Below are 22,578 nucleotides of genomic sequence, written 5' to 3'. Positions count from 1 at the left end.
AGTTCTTCCACATCCCCTCTTTCATACCTCAAAATTAAACATGGAGGTCCTTCTTGCTAGGGCATATTTTTCCCCTTTGAGTCCGTATTTTTGTCTCTTCCATCATTCCCTCCTTTTTCCTCCCTGATCTACTGGATCTTTCCCAGAAATATGCTCAGGCACCTCTCCTGTCCTTAAAGAAACCTTTTGCTGAACACCGACGTCCCCTCAGACTGTTGTCTTTTTGGTCTCTTTCCTCTCACTGTGAAATAGGAATTTAGCACTCTTACATTCACTGCATTCCTGAATTGCCAACCCCTTCAACCCTGGCTTTTAATCTGATCATTTCAGGCAAAACTACTTTCTCAAAGTTTACAAATGATAAATGTCGACTCCACTGGCTTTTTAAAATTCTCATCTTCTTTGACCTCTTGACACTGTCAAACACTCACTCTTTCTACATACTCTATCCTTCCTAGGCTTTTAGGATATTGCTTTCTCCTGGTTCTCCTCCTAAACATATGGCCACTTATTCTGTGTCCTCTGCGGGAGTAACCAATTAGTAAGCATTTATTAAGCACCTACTTTTAATCAGACACTGAGGTTATATTTTACTCTTATTGTCATAGATGTCCCCCAAGGCTCTGCCCTTGTTCCCATCTTCTCTTCTATATTCTTGCTCTCTTAATAAGCATCATCCCCTACCCCATAGTATACATCTGTGTACAAGCTGAAACACCCCAGTATAACAAACCCCTTGAAGTTAGAAACTTTCAGTTTGCCTTCATATGCCCTGCGCCTAGTATAGTAGTACTGTGTACACGCAGTAGGCCCTAAATAAATGTTTGTTAATAGAAAAAGTTAGCAAGAGCAGGAGGCAACTTAAGCAGAGCTGACCCAAGGCTGGATACTCAAGAGGAAGGAAGAAAAATGACCTCCCCTCAGTCCCCTAAACCCTTCTTTGCTTCTTCGACTTCCTTCCTCCACAGCATGGCCCCCAGTCTGAACTCAGGCTGCTACTCTCTCCCCTGCCCCACCTTCTCTTAGGCTTTAGTAAGAGCTCTTGCAGGGCAGCAGTTTCAGACTGACCTTGTGTATTGTTGGAATAGACTAGCATTGTGTGGGCCACTCACACTGAGCAAATTAACCTCTTAGAATCTTACTTATAAAATGAGGCATTAGATTAAATGACCCTGAAGATGATTTCCTCATATAAATCAGGTTTGGGACACACTTGACATAGGTTGGCAATCCATTCCAGACAAAAAAAAAAATAAAGGACAGAGAAGAACCTTTGTCTCTGATCAGATCGTAAGTCCTTCTGACTTTTTTCCCTGAGGGTACACAGTAACTCTTCCAGGGCAGATCTAAAAAATTCCTCCCCCCTTTTCTACCTTAAAATATACAGTAAAATCAGCTCATTAGACTTTTCCCCTTGGAGCCAGGAGTCACACATCCTCATCTTTCTGTGAGTTGAGACTTAAGGCAGCAGCTTTGCTGGGTGGGAAGAAGTTTGAGGCCCTCTCCCTTCTTTGCCTGGGCCAAGAGCTTTCGTCAAACCCTTAAAGTTTGTATGGTTCCATGTTATGGTCATGTCCTAGGTTTCCTTCTGCAGAAATCTCCAATATTAATGATTTTTAGAAATTACTGTAGTACTCTGAACAGGATAGAAACATAAACTTCACTTCAAAAAGCCTTAACAGCCAACCCATACCTAATGTAGGAATCTTCCTGGGCTATTGTTGATCCTTAACAACGTCTTAGATTATTTTCCTTCATGTTTTAAGCTTTTTCTAAAAAACTGACATCCTTGAAGAACTAAGACTTTCTACCAAAAAGTCTAGGCCATAACATAGTTGGGCAGCTAAGAGAGGCCCACCTACCCAGATTTTGGCACTGTAAGTCCAGAAATAAGGGAACTTATTTTGCTTGACTGTGAATATTTGTTACAAGGCTTCCCTCTCCCCCACTTTTTCTAATGGACCTAGGTGGGGTAATGTTTGTCAACTGAAAAAATTAAATTAAATAAAAAAATTAGAACATAAGTCTAACAGTGGCTGTGACTGAGATGAAAAGTTTGGGATGGTGGACTTTGCTCTGATCTGAATTAGAAAGATATCCAAATGAGATTAACTAGGACTAGACAAGAAAGTCAGAGATCTCAAAATCACTTAAGTCATGTGTTTTCAAGTCCACTGCAATTATAAATCAAAGATTTATAATTAATGCTGATTCCACATTATTAAATATTCATGTCACTTTCACTAGAGATACATGATATGAAACAGAAATACATTAAATTGTTATGTAAGCAAATAATAACATTATCTTAATGGTAATTGTATATGCCATCATATCAGACTAATTATGATTAAGGACTTCATGCATATAATCCAATACCCTCTTTTCCTTTGTTGTTCCTCACCCCATTCTTATCCCCAAGTCATCTTGGCCAGGAAACCACTGAAGGAAAACTGGTTAGAGTCTTCATGCTCACTTGGACCACGAAGACTGTTCGAGAAGTAGTCGGTACCCCTCCTCCAGAGAGGATTCTGCTGATGGCACTGCTGCTCATTTCTTCCAGACCCCATGACAGCAGTGTGTATGTATCCTTTCCATCTCTACTGTCCTGGAACCTCAGATGGAAGCTTTGAGGAATTCAGCAGGAACAGAGCAGTTCATTGAAACAGGGTCCACAGAACATTCTGAATTTTAAAAGTCATGTGAAGGAAAGAAGCCTAGGATAGGAATCAAGACACCTGAATTTGAATCTGGGTGGTGGAGGCAAGTTATTCTGGCTCTCAGTCTCCATTTCTCTATTGAAAAGTTGGAGATAAAAAGTTTTAGCTGCTCTGTGTTTACATAAATAGGAGCTATTAATTAGCCTACCTTAGCATAAGAATCATCTGCTAGAAAAGGGAACAGTTGGACCTACATAATAAACACAGATAATCTAACAATCTAAGAGGACTACATTTGGAGAAGAGCTGGGGTGATGTAGCTACTTTAACATTCACCAGTGACCATCAATTTTAAGCTGCAGAACAGAAGGTGAGAAAGCAGATTTTATGTTCATATGATCATTCTTGTTTATTGAGGTCTGTTTATTCTCAATGATGCTTTTTCCTTCAAGTAAACAGAGCAGGCATAAATATCTATAATAAATTTATTGTCTTACAAAAATCATTGTCTAGAAATATGGGGATACAAGAAAAGATGTTTGCAGTCAAGTGCCTGGTGGTCAGCAGCCAGTATGATTCATAAGGGGATGGGATGAAATAAGAGATTCCACACCCACGCGATGAAACCTTCATAACCGATGTTAAAGCTTTAAACCCAAAATATGAGTTGTGTTCTCAAGCCCATTGCAGAAGATCAAGGATTTATAATTAACACTGATTCATCATCACTGAATATTCATCATACCACTTTCACTAGAGAGGTACATGATATGAAGCGCAGTCAAAAATTAATACATTAAATTGTTATATAGGTAAATAATATATTTAACATTGTCTTAGTACTGTAGTGTCTAAGGCACTTTCTGTAATGTCAAATTATTTAACTATTAACCAAAAGAGAATGCTAAATATTCACCGTAACACTGTTTAAAAGGGAGAAGGGAAAGGAAAGGATTCATATTCACTGGCATGTTAACATTCAGGAAAACAGGAATCCAATGCTGAGCCTCTAAACCACCGACAAACTTGGAACAAGCCTCAGATGTAAAAAAACAACGTTCCCCTTTTGGGCTCAAAAGCCACGGCTGGAATTCAAGGTCAGCACCAGAAGCTGCAGGGCCTGGAGGGCAGAGGCTGCTTACTCATAAGGAGTAGGAAGCACTAACAGACACAGGATTCTGGAGACTCATCCAGTAGTAAATAAGTTAATTTCTACTTGGAAACTCAGCTGCAAAGTTTTAATTGTCCTTCTGCACAGACCAGATCTGACCAAGAAGAGTCCACATGTACAGCTTTGAGGCGTCACACCCAGAGCAGCTGGGCTGTCCGTAAGGGGCTGCTGCGAGCTAACCAAAGTGAAGGCATCCCCATCCCATTCTGGTCCTTTTAGTACTCCCAAAGCCCTTTTTCACAGTTTGCTCACTGGTATAGTGTTGATCACAATATGAGAAGAAAATGAAAGATATAGGTGCAGTTTGGTCTTCACAATGTTCTAAGGGACTTGGATACAGCTGAGAAGCCAAGGGCCACATGAACATAGGAGATGCTAAGGTAACTGTACAACAGAAAGCATGCACAATAACAACCATGGGTCTGCCCCAATAAAAGTATCTGAGGTTTCCATTAAAAAAAAATTTCTTCAGACAGCATTTTATGAAATGGCCTTCCAAAGAATATTTGGAAAATAGATGCATTGAACGGATAATCCTGTTTAATATATATGTAAATATATATATAAAAAAAGAGCATTTGTACCTATATTTGAAGCAGGGTATATTATGGTGAGGCTAGAGAGCCTTAAGACACAGTTGATCTTTCAGTAAATAACCTTATCATCTGCCCATTTCCTCTGCTGATTAGTGGCCACAAGGCAGACCAGTGGTCAGGGAAGTCCTTGTTCATCCCACAGTATCGCGGCTGGCTTCTGGCCCTCTCTCTACTCCACGGGTGCAGGTGGCATCTCATTGACATCACTGGTTTTGCTCTCTGTGTCATCATCTGAGAGTTCAAGGGATGCTCCTTCAATATGGAGTTGGCGCCTGCTGGATCGACTGGAAGAGAAGGTGATTGGGCCTCCCCTCCTGGGTGGAGAACAGAAAGAACCATTAATAGGACCAGGAATGTTGACATGACTGGGACCTCCGGTTTTCATATGTCTTTGGGGCACTGGAACTTGCTGCTTGTTGACTTAGGTCACACACTGACACACACACGCAGATAGATTGGATAGAATCATTCCAGACAATTCATAGAAAAATGCGTCTCCTGGAAGTAAATGTCCTGGAATCTGTGCTGGGTCACCCTGGGATATGAGGGCCCAATATATCAATGTCATAGGAAGGTACATGACTAACTACAAAGAAGGGGTACTAGTCTACTGGGGTGTTTTTGGTGAGAGGAGGAGCAGGGGGATAAACGGGACAGTCTAAAGTTTTGGCTGCGATGGGTAACCTGTACAGCAATAGCATTATTCTTAATACGCATGTATTAGTAAGCTGTTGCTTAGCAAGTCATTCCTTTTCTCCCCCTGGGCATGCAACATTCACTATGAAGACAGACAGAGGTGACTGGCGGTGCTGTGACATTTGTTTAGCTAAGCCTGGTGGGGGATACTGTAAGAGAGATGCTACCAACTTACATTCCTTCTGTCTGGTCAGTGAACCCATCCTTACTATGATCTGAGAGGACATTCAATCGAGTTTTTTCTTTTACCTTTGATGTCCATATTTAATTGTTCTAGAAGACTACTGAACTGGAAGGACAAACTACAGGATCTGCTTCTCATTTAATCTTACCAGGATATGGGTTAAAAGATGCTAAACTGAACAATGGAGGGATCAAGTCAGTCCCTTCACCTCTGTAGGCCTCAGATGGACTAGATGACCTTCCCAGCTTCCTGCCCTGAGGTAAGGTTACTTGTCCCATCTTAAACAATCAACGCCAAGGCAGCCTCACATAGTGCTGTGGACCTCCGGGTGCTGCAGAATCCCTGAGTCCAGAAATACACTGAGTATCATCATTCTGATTTCCCACAAAACACTCAGTGAGATTTGGTATAAAAAAATCAGTGTATACCTTATGTATTTTATTATGTAATAGTATTATGCCTTATGTAATATATTTTTTTCAAACATGGGTAGATAGTGTGATTAGTAAAATACAAATTACTTTAAAAGCATTATTAAATTCCTACTAGCTTTGTGCCATTGTGTTTTCTCAAATGATAGTTGGACTATCAGTATCATAAGGGCAGCTAGATGGTGCCGTGAACAGTGCTGGACTTGAAGTCAGGAAGACTCATCTTCTTGAATTCAAATCTGGCCCCAAAGACTTACTAGTTGTGTGACCCTGGACAAGTCACTTAATTCGGTTTCCCTCAGTTCCTCATGTGTAAAATGAACTAGAGAGAAAACAGCAAAGCACCTCAGTATCTTTGCCAAGAAAACGCCAAACAGGGTCACAACAAGTCAGACATGACCGAAACAATTTAACAAAACTATCCACATCATAGAGGGGTCTGAGAAATTTTTAAAGTTGAAATGGAGTTGTTCAACTAATAATGATTAGGAGCCACTGACAGTGAAGGAAGAAAGTGATTTTAACTGAACATCAGAAAGCTTCAAGTCTCTTACTGGCTGTGTGACTTTGGGCAAGAATTGCCCTGCCTACCTCATAATGGCTGTTGCAAGAATCAAATTAGATGACAGGGATTTATAATCATAAAATGCTATATAAGGAAGCTTAGCATTATTAAAACAACAAGGGATTATTCAAATTTTGTAGAAGTTTGTTATGTCAAATCCTCCTTAAAAGGAGCAGACCACTAGGGTGTTTGGAAAGAAATACTAAATAGCAATCAGGCATTTCAACTGTAATGGTCTCAGATGTAATAAAATCAGGCCGAATAAGGCTTTCTGGACAGACGATGTCAATTTTGCATTTGCATCTTTGGCTGATGGCATTAGAACAAAATGAGTTAAGTAAGTACCTCCTGCTGTGAAAGCCTCCCTGCCAACACCCAGAATGAAAAGCATCTACCACCACTGCCCCACGACATGCACACAGAGTTGTCTGTCCATTTCACATTTGTGAAGTTTAACATCAACTCTTTCCAGGAGTATAAGAAGTCTGATCTTTGCAAAGTCTCTGGTTTGTGTTCCCCTTACATTTCCTTAAACCCTGAAATACTGCCAGAGTTTTCAAAAGCTTTCATGGGGTAAAATGTGTTGGATGTGCAGACCCTACACAAGATGACAGCTACCAACATTAAGCCTGAATTTAAGAAGAGCCACCTGACTTTGGGCCCCCCACGAAAATCCAAAATTGTCCATATGAACTGACCTCAGTCTGTTTTTCAGAGTGCTGACTTCCCGGCTCAGGCCTTCATTGGCTTCTATGGCATCATCCAATTCACGCTGCAGTTTGCGCCGTGAGGCATTGGCACGAGTGGCCTCTTCTTCAGCTTCTTCCAGCTGACGTTTGAGCTGCTTCATTCTGGCATTGGCTTTCTCCATCTGATAAATAAAATTTATGGCAAGTGGTTAAAAAGGAAAATCACCAAGTCTGAGTGGGAGCAGTGAAAAAGTGATCGTCTCTCCCATTCAGCCTCATTCTGACCTTGAACTGGAAAGGGAGATCCCTCTCCGGTACACACAAAATAAAATCTACCCAACAACCCCCATGCCACCCACACCTTGGGGGACTCAGGCCGGAGTAGAGGCTAGGAGACTGCAGAGATGTCTTAACAGCATTTTGCTTTCAGATCAAAGAGGAAGAGGCAAAAGCTTCAAAGTTACTGGTCTCCTTATCTCAGGTTACAATGAGGCACTGAGTATCAGAGGGCAACCAGGAAAGGGCCAGACTGACTATAAATTAATAATTGTTATTAGGGCCATCAAAGGCCACAGAACAGGGAGGGGAGAGTTAGGATCTGACCATTTACATCAGACCATAAGAATTCAAGGCATTAATGCTTTGAAGAAATGCAAACTTGAGTCCTGATGTGAAGGAGAGAACTGATTTGGCATCTTCTAGTTCAGAAATCCTGAGGCAGAACCATATTTATAATTGCTGTGTCTTTATATTTTTGGTTTACTGATGCTTGCTATCTAATAAAAGCTCAAGTGAGTGGAACAAATGAATCCACTGACCATGTCTGGCAGCTTTGCCTTTATTTCATCATCAGTTCTTGATTCAAGATTCTTCCCTTTTGCAATCACGATGGCTTATAACCTAGGGATGTCATCCTCAATGCTTCTTTCTCTCTGACTTCCCTCCGTACCCAAGCCCCTCCCCCCCACCCATATCCAATCAGCTGCCAAGGCTTCTAAATCCTGACATCTCCCATGCAGGCCTCCTTCTTTCTCCTCATGCTACCACCACCCTAGTGCAGGCCCCCATGACCTCATGGCTAGACTGCTGTAGTAGCCTGTTGGCTGCTTTTTCTTCCTAAACTCAGCTATCAAATTGATTCTCCTAAAATGTAGGTGTGGCCACAGCACCCAGCTGTTCAGTCATTTCTAGTGGCTCCCTATTGCTTCCAGAATCAAATACAAAATCTTCTGCTTGCCTTCTAAAGCCGTTCATAACCTGGCCCCTTCCTACCTAATCCTGTTGTCTTCTACCTTACTCCCCACTCCCCTCCCATGTACTCTGTGATTTAGTGACACCCCTTCCTTGCTGTTCCTCAAACACAATAATCCACCTCTTAAGTCCTCAGTGTTTTCATCAGCTGTCCCCTACAATGATTTCCCTCCTCATGTCTATCTCTTGGCTTCCTCCAAGTCTGAGCTTCTTCAAGAAAGCTTTCCCATTCTTAAACTTACTGCCTTCTCTCTGTATAGATCCTGTTTGTACACAGTTGCTTACATGTTGACTCCACCCATAAGGTTGTGAGCTCCTCCACAGCAGCGACTGTCTTTTGTTTTTCTTTGTATCTCCAGAGCATATAATAGGTGCTTAATAAATGTCATTTAAATTGACTGTCTAGTCTTCCCTTTGCAAGTCCCTATGTACTATTAAATATTCAATTATTTATTCTAAAACAAATCCAAATGCTTCAAAGGTTCTTTAAAAAAATGCCTAACATAGGTAATGAGTGCTGGGTGGAGGAAGGAGAAGCAGAAGTGAATGTTTTAAAACAAATAAATGGTGAACTGGAGAGAAAATTTTTCATTGGAGAATTTTTTTTACTGGAAATTGGCATAGCTGAGTAATTGCTCTATAAATGGTACATCTGATCATAAAAGGGAAGAGACCTTTTTAATAAAGTGCGAACAGCAGAGTGATGGTATGGCGAAATCAAGACAGGAGGACTAAGAAGTAAAAGCACTAAGATGTACTTTTATCAGGTTAATTTGTTTTTATCCTTGAACATTTAGGTGTTAAGGTATTTCCTGAGAACAAGATTGAAGAAATTCCTCAACCAACCTTATGGGATAATAATTAGACAGTGGATAAAGCAAATGGCTGCACATAAGGAACTTCTGCTGACTGACAAAGAGGATCAGCCCTGCCTCAGGGGCCTGTAATAAGGGTGGCCAGCCAAGCTGTGAGCTGTGAGTCCCTGGTCAAAGGTTCACTCTTTGTCCTTTCCCCTGTACCTCCTGCGGAGTGCAGCAAAAACAGGAGGAGAGAAAGGACAAAAGATTTTTTTTTCATCACACACTCCATTTTCTTGTCTTCACAGGCTGTCCCCCGGGCCTAGAGTGCTCTACCTCTCAGAACCTCTAGCTTCTGTAGAGGCTCATCTTAACTGCAGGAGGTGTTTCTTAGTGGTTCCCCCCAAGCCTCCCCAGCTCCCAGAGCCTTTCCCTCCAAGGCTACTGTTCGCTTAATTTATATGTATCTCGCAAATACCTATTTATGGACACGCTCACTTATATCAGAATGAGAACTCCACGAAGGCAGGGATTCTTTTTGTCTTTTCTTTGTATCCCCAGACTTTAACACAATACTTGGCACACCATATGCTCAATAAATACTTATGGACTGATTGATGAGGTCAGGATGCCAGATAAGCCCAAAGCTGCAAACTACAACTTAAACCATGCATGAGAGATACTGTGCCCAGTGATGATCAGGCCCAGCCCATGCCTCGCTCTGCAGGGAGAAGACACCAGCATCCCACAATGCTGCAAGTCAAGTGCCCCTGGCCATGTGTCTCCTTTGTGTGTGTATCTCTGTTAGGAGCCTCTAGGTATCTGTCTAGTCTGTCTGGTGTTGTCTGTATTTAGGGAACTACTGGGTTCGTAGAAGTTATATTTTATTACTACTATTTATGCTACGCTATTGTAGTAAATACCTTTGCTTCAAGATAACAGCATCCTCTGGCCAAACAGAAGGAAGAGCAGACAGCGAGGTGGGTGCTCCGGCCAGAATCCCTTGACCCATGAGTGCAGCTGGAGGGCTAGTTCTGAGGGGGTACTATACTCTTAGGTTTAGGTCAGATATTCTGGAAATCCTTAGAGCTTTTAAACCAAGGTATGAAGACAGCCTGAGAAGACCTGACTAGGACGAGCAGAAGCCTTCTTCATCAAAGAGAACATGGCTTCTCAGACTGCTCTGGAAGCCAGAGACAACTGCCGCTTATTCTCCAAGCTCACTCCTTTTGTTGGAAGGGCAATGAAAAAAAGAGAGGTCTGTCTGTCCTGAACTTGGGGGAGCAAGTCAGCCTCCTAACTTATTCCCTTCAAACTTTCTGTTCAGATTTCTGGTGAGCAAAAAAACCCTCATTATATCCAAAGAGATGGCAAGAAAGTCCACAAAGCAAGAGGAGCTACCATCAGGCTGGAGGATCATGGGGAACTGATTTTCTATCAGGACACTCCTTGAGATCTTTAAAAAAAGGCTCATGAGTACACCTGTACTGAACCATGATGAAGCATTCTGGAGCATGCTTTCACTTAGTGCCTTTGCCTCCTCTTGCTCATCACTTCAATTAGGTTCTTAGATGGTCATTAAATATTTACACCTGACAAAGTTGTTGGTGGGGAAAGTACTCTGTATACCTCAAAGTTTCATATAAAGAAACCTCGCTTTTTCATGTGTGTCTTCACATCTGAAGAAAACATTTCCAGTGCTCAGCACAGGGTCCGGCATATAGTAGGAGCTTAACAATTTCTCATTAACTTGACTTTCCATCAAGGTGGGCAATTTCCTTCCACAACACAGATTACAACCTCTATAACAAGAGGGAGTTGTTGCTGAAAAACTCACTACTCTAAAGCTAACCCAGCGATGAGATGGTGAACCGAGCTGGGGTTGGGCCTTAAATTAAAGATATATACTTTGTCACTGGTCTTGTACTTCACAGCCTTTTCAGCTGGCACTCTGCTAGCATCCTATACCTTCACGTGACCATGCAGGTGACAGACGGTATGAGCAGCTAGTTAGGCTGCTGCTGTCATACTAAGGAATGTATGAGACGTCATCCCCATCCTCCAGAAGCTTAAGGTAAGAGGCGGTGAGAGGAAAAAGGAAATCACTACAACAGAAGGATAACAATGAACCATGTTACACCTGATAGAGCAGCAGCCCAACGTCTTAAAGGTATTTTGTACAAAGGTGACATGTCCATGTGAGTAAACCAACATCCCTTTTCATGCCAATGGCTTCCGACAGGAACGACGAGACCCCAGTCTGGGGAACAGCTTCAAAAACACTCTCTCACCACGAACGTGTCTCTAACTTACCTGCTCTTTGTACTGATCTGCATGTCGACGTTCATCTTCTACCTGCATGAAAATCTCTTTTAGCTTCTTCTCTGTACGACGCACAAGCTTGTTGGCTGCTGCTCGCTCCCTGTGAAAATGACACACGTGTCCACGCTGAAATTCTAGAAACAGGGTTTCTAAGGAAGATGATTTTTTACGCTCCCTCAACCTAGATCTCAGTCCAGCCATGTAGAACTCAAAGGAACTTTTCAATGCCTCCATGTGAAATGTCTAACACACTCCTGATGGAATGTCTGTTTGGATAAGTCTTGTTTGGTCCTTCCTAATCACCAGAGCTATACAAAAGGTTGGTAAGCAGACAGCACTTGTCACTCCATGGTTCATCAGGCACAGCAGAGGGACAAGTGGCTGGAGGCCTGGGGCGGAATCTGGGGAAGACGTTTCCTTGCTATGTGGTCCTAAGCAATTCTCTTTCACCTCTGCCTGCCCAAGTTTCCTCAGCTGTAAAAAAAATAGCACCTATCTCCCAGGGTTGTGAGGACCAAAAGAAACAGTATTTGCAAAGTGCCTAGCCCGGTGCCTGGCCTGTTTACTACATGAATGCTTGTTTCTTTCCCAAATCCAATGACATCACGTTTATCCCTTTAAATTTCAAGTTGCAGGCTTGGGTTAAAACAGAAAAAAAAAAATCTGCCTCACGAGTGCCTAATAAGGAAGGTGTGGCTAGATAGCAGTTTGTCTGAAAATTCTGGGGTTTCTAGTAAATTGCTAATCCAATCTGAGAATACATTGAGAAGAAAATGTCTGGAACCTCGTAGGGAGAAAATCTTGTTGTGTGGTCCCCTGGCTGGACATCCGGAGCACGGCTCCCATATTTTAGGAAGGCCATTGGATGACCTGGAAAGCAATCAGAAGAGGGCAGCCAGGGATGGGGAGGGCTCTCTAACTCATGGCATGGCAGCCTTGATGAAAGAAGGAGGCAGGGTGGGTTAACCTGGAGATAAGAAAACTTAGGGCAGATATGAGCTAAGGTCAAATATGGGAATTCTGCCACCTGGAAGAAAGATTAGACTTCCTCTGCTTAGCCCCCAAAAGCTAGGAGCAATGGGTCAAGGTTGCAAACAGGCAATTTTAGGTTTAATGTGAGAAAAAGCTTCCTAGCACTCAGAGTGCATCCGAGCTGCATGAGCTGCCTTGGAATGGCCCAAGGTTGTGCTATAGAGAGATGGGTGATCCCCTGAGGTACTTTCCCATTCTGAAATTCCATCATGTAGTAAGTCATGCTAATTCCAATTTTATTTTGTTTAGTGGAATAACATGATGCAGTAGAAATAAAGACAACACTTTTATACTGTTTTTAAGGTTTACACTGGATTTTTCCCATAATCTTTGAGATAGAACCCTGGGCTTTGGGACTGTTTGGACTTGATTAAGTCAATTTACCTCTCTAGGCCTCAGTTTCCACATCAGTGAACAAGGTAGGGGAAAGGGCTGATTGAAATCCCTTCCCACTTAATCTTTGCAAAAGCTTAGGAAAAAAAAACACTTTTTTTACAACCAGATCTTTTCTTTCGAACAGTGACATGATAAAACCAGGAATCTGGGTTTGAGACCTCGGTTCTGCTACTCGTTAAGTATACGTACTGGGATAACTCACTTATTTCCTCATGACCTTAGAGTCCTCTTGTGAAATGAGTGAGTTTGGGGGCAGCTGGGTGGTGCAGTGAGTAGAGCACTGGCCCTGGAGTCTGGAGGACCTGAGTTCGAATCCAGCCTCAGATACTTGACACACTTACTAGCTGTGTGACCTTGGGCAAATCACTTACCCCAAATTGCCCTGCCTTCCCACCTCCAAAAAAAAAAAAAAACCCCAAAAAACCAACAAAAAAACCAAACCACTAGTGAGCTGCTGTAGAAAATCTCTACAGTCCCTTTTCCAGTACTTATATTTGGAGAGAAAACATTTTTAAAGATATCTTAAGGAAAACAAAGTTATTTTCTTAACTAGAATTGTTCCATACTAGCAAGTTGAAGAACATAAATATCTACTATGTAAATACACATTTAAGAAAGTTGAATTCCAAATCTGGCCTCAGACACTTAACACACCTTACTACCGTGTGACCTTGGGCAAGTCGCTTAACCCCAATTGCCTCGCCTTTCTCCTTTTACGAAAAACAAAACAAAATAAAAAAAAAAACCAAAAAGGAAGTTGAATTCTAGGCAGAAATGGAAGCTTAATGAACCCAGAAAACCATCCAATAATCGGTTTGGCTTAGACTTTGAATGTGACTTCTTATTACAATGAGTTGGTGGGAAAGTAAAGTTACATTTAAGCCGAGATGCTTACTTGGCTTCTTGTTCGAGCTGTTCTTCCATCTGTCCAATCTTTGCTTCCAAAGCAGAGATGGTGGCCTTGAATTTGGACTTCACTGACCCCTCCAGCTCCTGTAGCTTGGCCTTTAGCTCTTTGCTCTGTCTTTCAAGCTGCTGACGGGCACTCTCACTTTTCTGGGCAGCACTACGCTCTCCAGCCAGCTCGGAATTAAGGGTATCCACCTACAGAGGGGGGGAAAAAGGCCACGTTACATCAGGAGAAGCCTTTCACCCTATTTGCACAGAAGGTGAAGCCAACCCTTGAACAACGATCTTTGGTGACCAGCTTACCTGCAGAGTGGCCTTACGGAACCGATCATTGAGAAGCTCCATATTACTCTGCTCTTCTTCCAGCTCCTCCTCCAGCTGTGCGATACGAGCCTCCAGGCGCCGTTTCTCATCCAGCAAAGAGGATCTGAGAGGCAGAAGGAAGAAGAGAGAGCGCATCAACAAAGGGATAAAGAGAGACTGCTGAAAATGAAGCCAACTGGCTCTTTAGGACAGAATTCTATAAGGAGGCTCTATGGCCTCTTCTTCCCTCACTGACAAAATGAGAGGGTTGAAACAGATGATCTAAGGGTCCCTCTAGCTGTGAAGTTCTATAATTGCACCAGAACAATTTATACAATAACAACATTATAGAAAAAAAAACTGTGAAAGGCTTTAGAACTCTTATTATTAATGCAATGCCATACCATGATTCCAGAGGACTGAAGACAATTCATACCACTCAGCTCCTGCCAAAGAGCTGACGGACTTAAAGTCCAGAAGAAGACACGCATTTGGACAGAATGTAAGAATTTTTTTTTTTTGCTGGACTTTTTTTTTTTAATTGTTTAATTAGAGGAGGTAGTAGGAGGGAAAGATAATAAATACTTCTATTATTGTTCTAAAAGTTCTATGGTTCTGTTTTCAGTGTTATAAAGATAGAGAATTCAATTAAAGTGATGGGGAGGGAGAAGACAAATCAGTTAAAGGGTCCTTCCATTAAGAGAAGTGATTCAAAAGCTTTAAGTGAATCAACCCGGACTCTAAAAAATTTTGAAAAGGATCCTTTATGAAAAGTGAATCCACAGGGATAATTTCCAAATACTTTAGTTACCAAATCCTACGAATTTTTATAGATTTTTAGATTAAAAACAAAGCAATTTTGGGGTTAGTGTATAATGTAGACTTAATATATTCTAATCAAATCAAAATTTATTAAGTGACCATGTGCCAGGCATAATCGCCAAATGACATATTTAGCATACCACAATGGCACATTAATGACTGTCCTGGAGTCACAGAGCTAATTAGTGGCAGAGTGAAACCAGTATCTTGACTCCTAATCCAGTGGTTTTTCTGCATAAATGTAGCCATCAAACAAATCCCAACACAAATCATGGTTCCTGGATTACCTATAGTTACTCTTTCCAAGAAAGGCAAATATACTAACGGGCCTTGTCAACTGGACTCTCCGAATGAAAACAGCTGTGCTTTGTCATTAGCTCCTAAACCTTTCCTGTTAGGGAATAAGTACTTGACTCACTTTCCAGAAGCACTGTTGGCTATCTCATCAGCAAGTTCATCTCTCTCTTGTTCAGCATGTCGACGAGCTCTTTCAGAAGAAGCAAGTTCCTAAAAATGTTCAGATCGAGATATTTCTATTTATTATTTATTCATTTTTTGTTTTTTCCCAATCACATGTAAAAACAATTTTGGACATTCATTTTTAAAAAAATTTTTGAGTTCCAAATTCTCTCCCTTCTTCCCTCCCAATTGATGGGCATCCTCTCAATTTCCAATCCTATATCAGCACAGAAAGAAGTACTATATTTTTGGATAAATAGATCCTTTCCCCTTTTTTTGATCAGACTGAGATATTTTTAGGCAGAGTACTAGCATTGCTGAAATTTTTGTCAAACAAGAAACCCAATTGACAGTTTGGCCCTCAGAAGATCAACGCTTCTATTCATATGCACTACCATATACAAGAACCCATCCCTGAAACCTGAAAATGACCTTCCCAAATAGCAGTCTATTAAGTTGCCAGAAATGCTTACACTATTCAAAAGGAGGGCCAAGCCTACATTATTTATTTTAACAGTAAAATATGTGGTTTTCCTTTGTATCTGTCAAACTGAAGAAATGAAAATGTCCCAAATCTATACCATATTACCACTGCAACAGTGAATGTATCAATAAGGAAATGTATAATTATGGCTCCAGCAGCAATTGTGACTTAGTTGCAAGCATCTAACAGTCAACCCCTGGATAGCTCACCTAAAAATCACCATGGTTTTGAAGAAAGATGCTACAGAAATTGTAAATAAATAACTAGGTCAGAATACCTCACTATGCATAATGAGATTTCTTTATAGATAACAGAAAAAGAACATTGATCGCACCCAGGTTTATATGAGCCAAATTCCGGAGAAAAGCACAGCCTCTATTTAGACCAATACTGTACCTCAATGAAGATGGAGATTATTATTTAAATGGAAACGAGATGCTACTGTTTGAGATAAATCTATTTCTCAGGACTGCATCTGACCTCTTGTAGTTGAAGTATTTCTGCTTCAAGACTTTTTAATTTTTTTTCATTTTCCTTGGACTGAGCAAAGATCTCATCCCGGGATGCACGAGCTTCTTCTAATTCACGCTGGTAGTCTTTCATTTGTGCCTGTTTTTTAAGAAGAGTATTTTGGGAAGCAATTTGGTGGTTAATATGAAGAGCATGAGAAAATCCTTAATATAAAGTAGTAATTTGTGCAAAGATTAAACTATTCCTTTTTAGATTATTAAATACTTTTTGCTGGTTCACTTTTACCAGAATAATGTCATCAAAGGCCTTAAAGCCTGGTAATAAGGAAATGGCATGGGGACCCAGAAGCCTGAGAGCTTTGTTGGCTGCAACTTCAACTGGGCATGAGCCCATTATGCCCAGAAGCAGGAATTCACACCTAAACAGGTATGAAATTTGTTTTGTATCAAGTTAACTTGCCTGTTCTCATCTTCTACATGGGCAGTCATGAGGACATTATATGGCATGGGCATAGTTTCTTTTTGTAATGAGCTAATAATAATTATTATGTATATTGTTAATAATAATAGTCAACTAATACATAAACCTTTAAAGTTTGCAAAGTCCTTTTACGAATGTTATCTCATTTAATTCTTACAACTGTTAGAAATGAGGAAACTGAGGCCAAGGGAGGTGGAGAGAGTTGCTCGGGGTCATACACCTGGGAAGTGCACTAGAAAGGACTTGAGTCCAAACCATGGTGACTCCCAGCCAGCTGCTCCAGCTGCTGCACACCTGGTAGAATCGTGTTCCAACCAAAAGGAGCCATCGTGGGGTGGACAGCCTGGCTTCACATACCTGAAGTTTTCGAAGCTGTTTGATTACTTCGTCCCTCGCCTTATTTGCAGTCTCTATTTGTGCCTCAAGGTCCTTCAGGTCCATTTCCATTTTCTTCTTGGAAGCAACTGCAAGAGCCCTCTGTTTACGCTCATCCTCCAGTTCCGCCTCAAGCTCACGCACCTGACATAGGTTTACACTTGGTTAACAGACACACAGAGGATGTTTCTTGGAATGGGAATAGAATTATTATTAGGACTCACAAGTACAAAGTGTGCTTCAGAGGGATTTTCAATGGCCCACCTGTTTAATCAATAGCCTCTTCTTCTCTTCATTCTGTTCATCTCTGGTCTGCAAATCTCTCTCAAACTGGGCCTTCATGGCTTGCATATTGACTTCCAGACGAAGCTTAGCATCTTCTGTAGCTTGAAGTTCATCTTCGAGCTCCTCCAGCTGTGTCTTCATTTCCTCAACTTGCTGTTCCAAGGCCCGTTTGGATTTTTCAAGTTCATGGACCTGTATGCCATGAGAAGTCACAGAATCAGAGATTTAGAGCTAGAAAGGGCCACAGAGGTCACTGAGTCAGCAAAGAATTAGTTTCGGAACCTGGCTCCAGTCTACCTTCCACGTTTATTTCACGTTACTTCCCTGGCTCACTTGTTCTTCTCTACCCATGGCAGTCCATCTCCTATGTCTTCGCCATTGCATATGCTGTCCCATGTGCCTGGAGTGGGACACCCTCCCCTACCTGCAGGTTCCACCTCCTAAGGGAAGCCTTTGTTCACCCCTTGACTTGTTAGTACTCTTCTTTCTCAAATCATTGTCTGTTTACATATTGTCTCTTGAAGTCATATGTGGTTTTTTTTTTTTTTTTACAGTTGTATATAAGCATAACTGATAGGCACATTGGATACTGGGGGAGAGATAGTGAGGAGCTGAGGATGACATCTAGGTTGCAAGTCTAAGGGACTGGGAGCATGGTGTTGCCCTCTACAGTAATAGGGAAGGAAGGGCGGGGTGTAAGGTTTAGGAGGAAATATAACGAGTTGTTTTGTATACATTGAGCTTAAGATGTCTACTGGACATCCAGTAGATGTCTGGTAAACAGCTGGAGGTGTGAGATTAAAGATAAGCAGAAAGGTTAGGCAAGATAGGTAGAGGTGAGAATAGTCAGAATAGAGATGATAATTAAATCCATGAAACTTGATGAGGTTAACCAAGTGAAGTATCATAGAGAGAGAAGGGGGCCAAAGACAGAATCCTACTGGACATCTACAGTTAGAGGATGTTATTTGGATGAGGATCCAGCAGAGGAGACTGAGAAGAAGCTGTGAGATAGGTAAAAGGAGAACCAGGAGAGAATGGTATGCCAAAAAGCTAGAAAGAAGAGAATATCAAGGAGAAAAGGGTGATGAAACGAGTAAAAGGCTGCAAAGAGGTCAAGGAGAATGAGTACTGAGAAAAGGCCACTGGATTTGGCAACTAGGAGATCACTGGCAACTCTGAAGAGAACATTTTTGGTGGAACGATAATACTGGAAGCCAGACTGTAAGAGAGCGAGAGGAGAAAGTGGAGGCACCTATGGTAGACAGGAGTTGAGCTACAGAGGGCAGAAGAGATATAGGATGACAGTAGGGTTGGAAGGATCAAGTGAGGGATTTTTCAGGATGGGGGAGACATGAGCATGTTTGTTAGGTAGTAGGGAAGGAGCCAGCAGACAGATTGAAAATGTGATAGAGTAGGGACAACAAAGGGCAAAATCCACTGAAGCAGATGGGATGGAATGCGATAACCTGAGCAGGTAAAACCTTGCTGAGGGGTAAGGATACCTCACCATGTGAGATAGGAATGAAGGAGGAGATAGTGGCAGAAGGCATATGAGTAATATGAAATGAAAAAGAGGGGTGAAAAGAGAACTCATGGCAAATGGCCTCAATTTTTCCTCTAAAATATGAGGTAAAATTCTCAGCTAGATCAATTCTAGTTGATCCATAAATAACCAAGAACTGCTTTACATAAAGCCTACCAATTTATCACAAATTTCTAGCTCCTTTATTTAGACTAATTCTAGTGCAGTGTTGGGGAACCTGTGGCCTGGAACCCATATGTGGCCCTCTAGGTCCTCAAGTGCAGCCTCAAACTTCACAGAACAAAGCCTCAAGGCTGCAGGCTCCCTACCCCTGGTCTAGTTGAAACCTGTGAACCCCTTCTCAGAATGGTGTTTCTAAATGCAAGGATAACAAAGGAAGCCAATTATATTAAAATAAAGTTATCAAAATATTTTTAAAAATAAGTTCATGAATCCTCAAGACACAAACTATTTTAACAAATATATATATATATATATAATATAAACAAATTCCTGAATCTCTTTTCTTAAATTTCCTGTTCCTTAAATTCAAGCTCAAAGGTCTTTAACAGCCACATTATAGCTATGTTAGTCATTCAAAGTATTCTACTTTCTAGGAATAAAGGGGGAAGAGGGGTGTCCTAGCAGTACCAGAACTCTAACTATGCTACAAGAGCAGTAATCATCAAAACAATTTGGTATTAGTTAAGAAATAGAAAGGTTGACCAGTGGAACACATTAGGTAAACAATATATACAAGCAAATGAGCACGGTAGCTTAATGTTTGATAAAGCAAATCATCCCAGTTACTAGGATAAGAAATTACTATCTGACAAAAACTGCTAGGAAAACTGGAAAACAGTCCAGCAGAATGAGGTATAGATTGAAATCTTCTATCATATGCCAATATAAACACCAAATGTATATATGACTTAGATACAAAGGACAACAATATAAATGAATTAGAGGAGCAAGGGAGAAACTGCTAGTCATAACTATGGAGAAGAGTAAGTTTCATAATGAGACAAGGAAGGCAGAGGATTAAAGAAGGTGAAATGGACAACTGTGATTACATAAAATTAAAAAGCTTTTGCACAAACAAAACCAATAGAGCTAAAATGAGAAGGGAAGCAGGTAAATGGGGTAAAAAATAAATCTTTGTAGAAAATATTTTTTGATAAAAGTCTCATTTCTAAGTTATACAGGGAATGGATTCAAATCTTTAAGACTAAGAGCCATTCTTCAACTGATAAATGGTCAAAAGGTATGATCAGACAGTTTTTCAGAGGAAGAAATCCAAAGTATCAATAACAATATAAAAATGGCTTTAAATCACTAAATAATTAGAAAACTGCAAATTGAAACAATTCTGGAGTTCTACCTCACACCCACTAGATTGGCAAAGTTGATCAAAAAAAGGAGATGATAAATGCTGATGGGACTATGGGAAAACAGGTACATTAATGCACACCGTTGGTCAAGCTGTGAACTGGTTCAGCCATTCTGAAAGGAATGTGGAACAATATCCTCAAAATAATTAAACTGTGCAGACCCTTTGCCCTAGTGATACCAGGTCTATGCCCTTAAAGAGATTTAAGAAAGAAAAAGGACATATATGTACAAAAATATTTAGAGCAGCTCTTTTTGCAGTGGCAAAGAACTGCAAATTGAGAGGCTATCAATTTGGGAATGGCAGAACAAGTTATGGTATATAAATGTGAAAGAATACTACCATATTTCAAGAAATGATGAAAGTAATGGTCCTAGAGAAATGTGGGAAGACTTGTATGAATTAATACAGACTGAAGTGAGCAGAACCAGAAAATAATTTATAAAACAGAAGTAACTTTGGAAAAATTAGGAACTCTGATCAACACAATGACAGATCATGATGAAACATGCTAACTGACCTTCTGACAGAGAGGTGATGGAGTCAAGATAACAGATTGATATAATTATATTTCTAGCTATGTGAATGATGAATCATTACCTCTCTGTCAGAAGGTAGGTAGCACATCTCACATACATATGGACATGGTCAGGGCAGGAGTTTGTTTTGCTTAACTATACATGTTTGTAACAGGGGCTTTGTTTTCCTTTCTTCCTCCAGGGGGAGGGAAACGGTGGGAGAGATTTTTGGTGATTAAAAAAAAATTAAAACAACAAAACCCCACTTTGGCCCCAAATAGTGCCATCATTTTAGAAATAGAAAACTTACATTTTTTCCTACATCATCTTTTGAACTCATTAAGTCTTCCATATCAGTGCGCAGCTGCTTATTCTGCCTCTCGAACTCCTCCTTTGCTTCTAATGCTTCTTCTAGGGCTCGGGCCAAGGACAAGGCTTTGGTCTCTTTCTCTCTCGCCTCTGCTTCAGCCCGATCTCTCTCTTCTGCATATCGAGCGGACACATTCTTCTCTTCTGCCAGGAGCTGCACATATCAATACAATGAAAAGTTTAACCCTAAAGCATACTTCCATCTCATGTCAGCTATTACACAAGTAACAGATTGACAAATGAATTATGAGATCCTTTCTACTGGATCTCAAGTTTAGAAGGAGACACAACAAACTGCCTACTTGATCAAACTTCTTCTGCTTTTTCTCTAAGTTGGAGACAATCTGGCGCTGATGATCCAGGTCCACCATTAAGTCGTCGAGCTCTTGTTGTAGACGTGTCTTGGTTTTCTCAAGCTTGTCATAAGCCAGCGCCTTTTCCTCTAAGCGCTGGCTCAAAGCCTCCATGTCTTTTAGCAGCTTCTTCTTGTTCTCTTCCAAGTTTTCAATTGTTCCCAAGTCATCATCTACCTTTTTCTTAGTATCAGCCAACTAGATTTTAGAAGGAAAAAGAGATGTTGTTATTAAAGATTCCAAAATGTTAATCCATAGCTAAAGAATCATAGTATTATGGAGGAAATATTTACTTTGAAGAGTCTATGAAGTAAGATTTAAATTTAAAGTGTTTGCTTGTGTTTAAATGTATTACAAATTAACTGCAAGCAAAATTTCAAGGGTAATAGTCAAAATCTATAATTTATTTGGGGATAGTCAATAATCTACAAATTTTAACTAAACAAGATCTTACATAACATAGTTCATAGATTCCTATATCTTCATTTAAAACACTCCCAGCATTCATTGTACCAGAATTATCTAGGGTTGGAAAAAAAATGTGCTTAATTCTTAATTTAGCACAACCTAATTAACTGTCCCAAATGGAGCTGAAGTAAGTCAGCCTCCTCATGATAGAGGGGCTTGAGTGTTACGAAGCCAGACCAGTAACCTGACTGTCTTAAAAAGAAAAGCACAGCACACCTGCGAATGCAAGACTAACACTTGTTTTTCCAGGCTCTTCCTGGCCTCTTCCTCTTCCTCCTGCTGCTCCTGAAGGTTGTTCTTCTCTTCCTCTAACTGCCTGATCCGGCTGCTGAGGTTCAACTTTTGGCGTGTCTCTTCTTGAAGCAGCTCCTATGTTAGAAAAATCAATATGAAGTTATGACAAGCATCCACTGTGGAACTGATGAGAAAACTCTAATACACAAATTCATAGTGAACCATACACCCTCTGTCTCAAACTGAGACCTACAGAATGTGTAACAAATTTAAAACACAGTCCCAAACAAAATTCGATAAAAATTAAAAAGAATTGTCTGTAACTTTCTGCCTAATAATCATC

The 22,578-nt window shown here is 40.8% G+C and overlaps 1 protein-coding gene across 4 annotated transcripts in view; it reads right to left on the bottom strand.

Moving 5' to 3' along the window:
* Positions 1-3,043: 3,043 nt before the first annotated feature.
* MYH10 (myosin heavy chain 10) overlaps positions 3,044-22,578 on the bottom strand; it is a 195,782-nt gene continuing 176,247 nt past the window's right edge. For all 4 annotated transcript variants that reach the window (XM_036767252.1, XM_036767251.1, XM_036767250.1 and 1 more), the window contains 12 exons: positions 22,218-22,370; positions 21,483-21,731; positions 21,122-21,334; positions 17,358-17,570; positions 17,076-17,237; positions 16,248-16,376; positions 15,243-15,331; positions 14,003-14,126; positions 13,686-13,894; positions 11,354-11,462; positions 7,002-7,174; positions 3,044-4,741 (listed from right to left, as the gene is read on the bottom strand). In XM_036767252.1, coding sequence (XP_036623147.1) covers positions 4,597-4,741; positions 7,002-7,174; positions 11,354-11,462; positions 13,686-13,894; positions 14,003-14,126; positions 15,243-15,331; positions 16,248-16,376; positions 17,076-17,237; positions 17,358-17,570; positions 21,122-21,334; positions 21,483-21,731; positions 22,218-22,370 — 1,968 coding nt within the window. In that variant the 3' untranslated portion in view covers positions 3,044-4,596. The remainder of the gene's footprint in view (positions 4,742-7,001; positions 7,175-11,353; positions 11,463-13,685; positions 13,895-14,002; positions 14,127-15,242; positions 15,332-16,247; positions 16,377-17,075; positions 17,238-17,357; positions 17,571-21,121; positions 21,335-21,482; positions 21,732-22,217; positions 22,371-22,578) is intronic.

The sequence above is a fragment of the Trichosurus vulpecula genome, chromosome 7, assembly GCF_011100635.1.
Source record: "Trichosurus vulpecula isolate mTriVul1 chromosome 7, mTriVul1.pri, whole genome shotgun sequence".
Classification (NCBI taxonomy): Eukaryota; Metazoa; Chordata; class Mammalia; order Diprotodontia; family Phalangeridae; genus Trichosurus; species Trichosurus vulpecula.
This window is presented reverse-complemented; position numbering and strand designations above follow the sequence as displayed.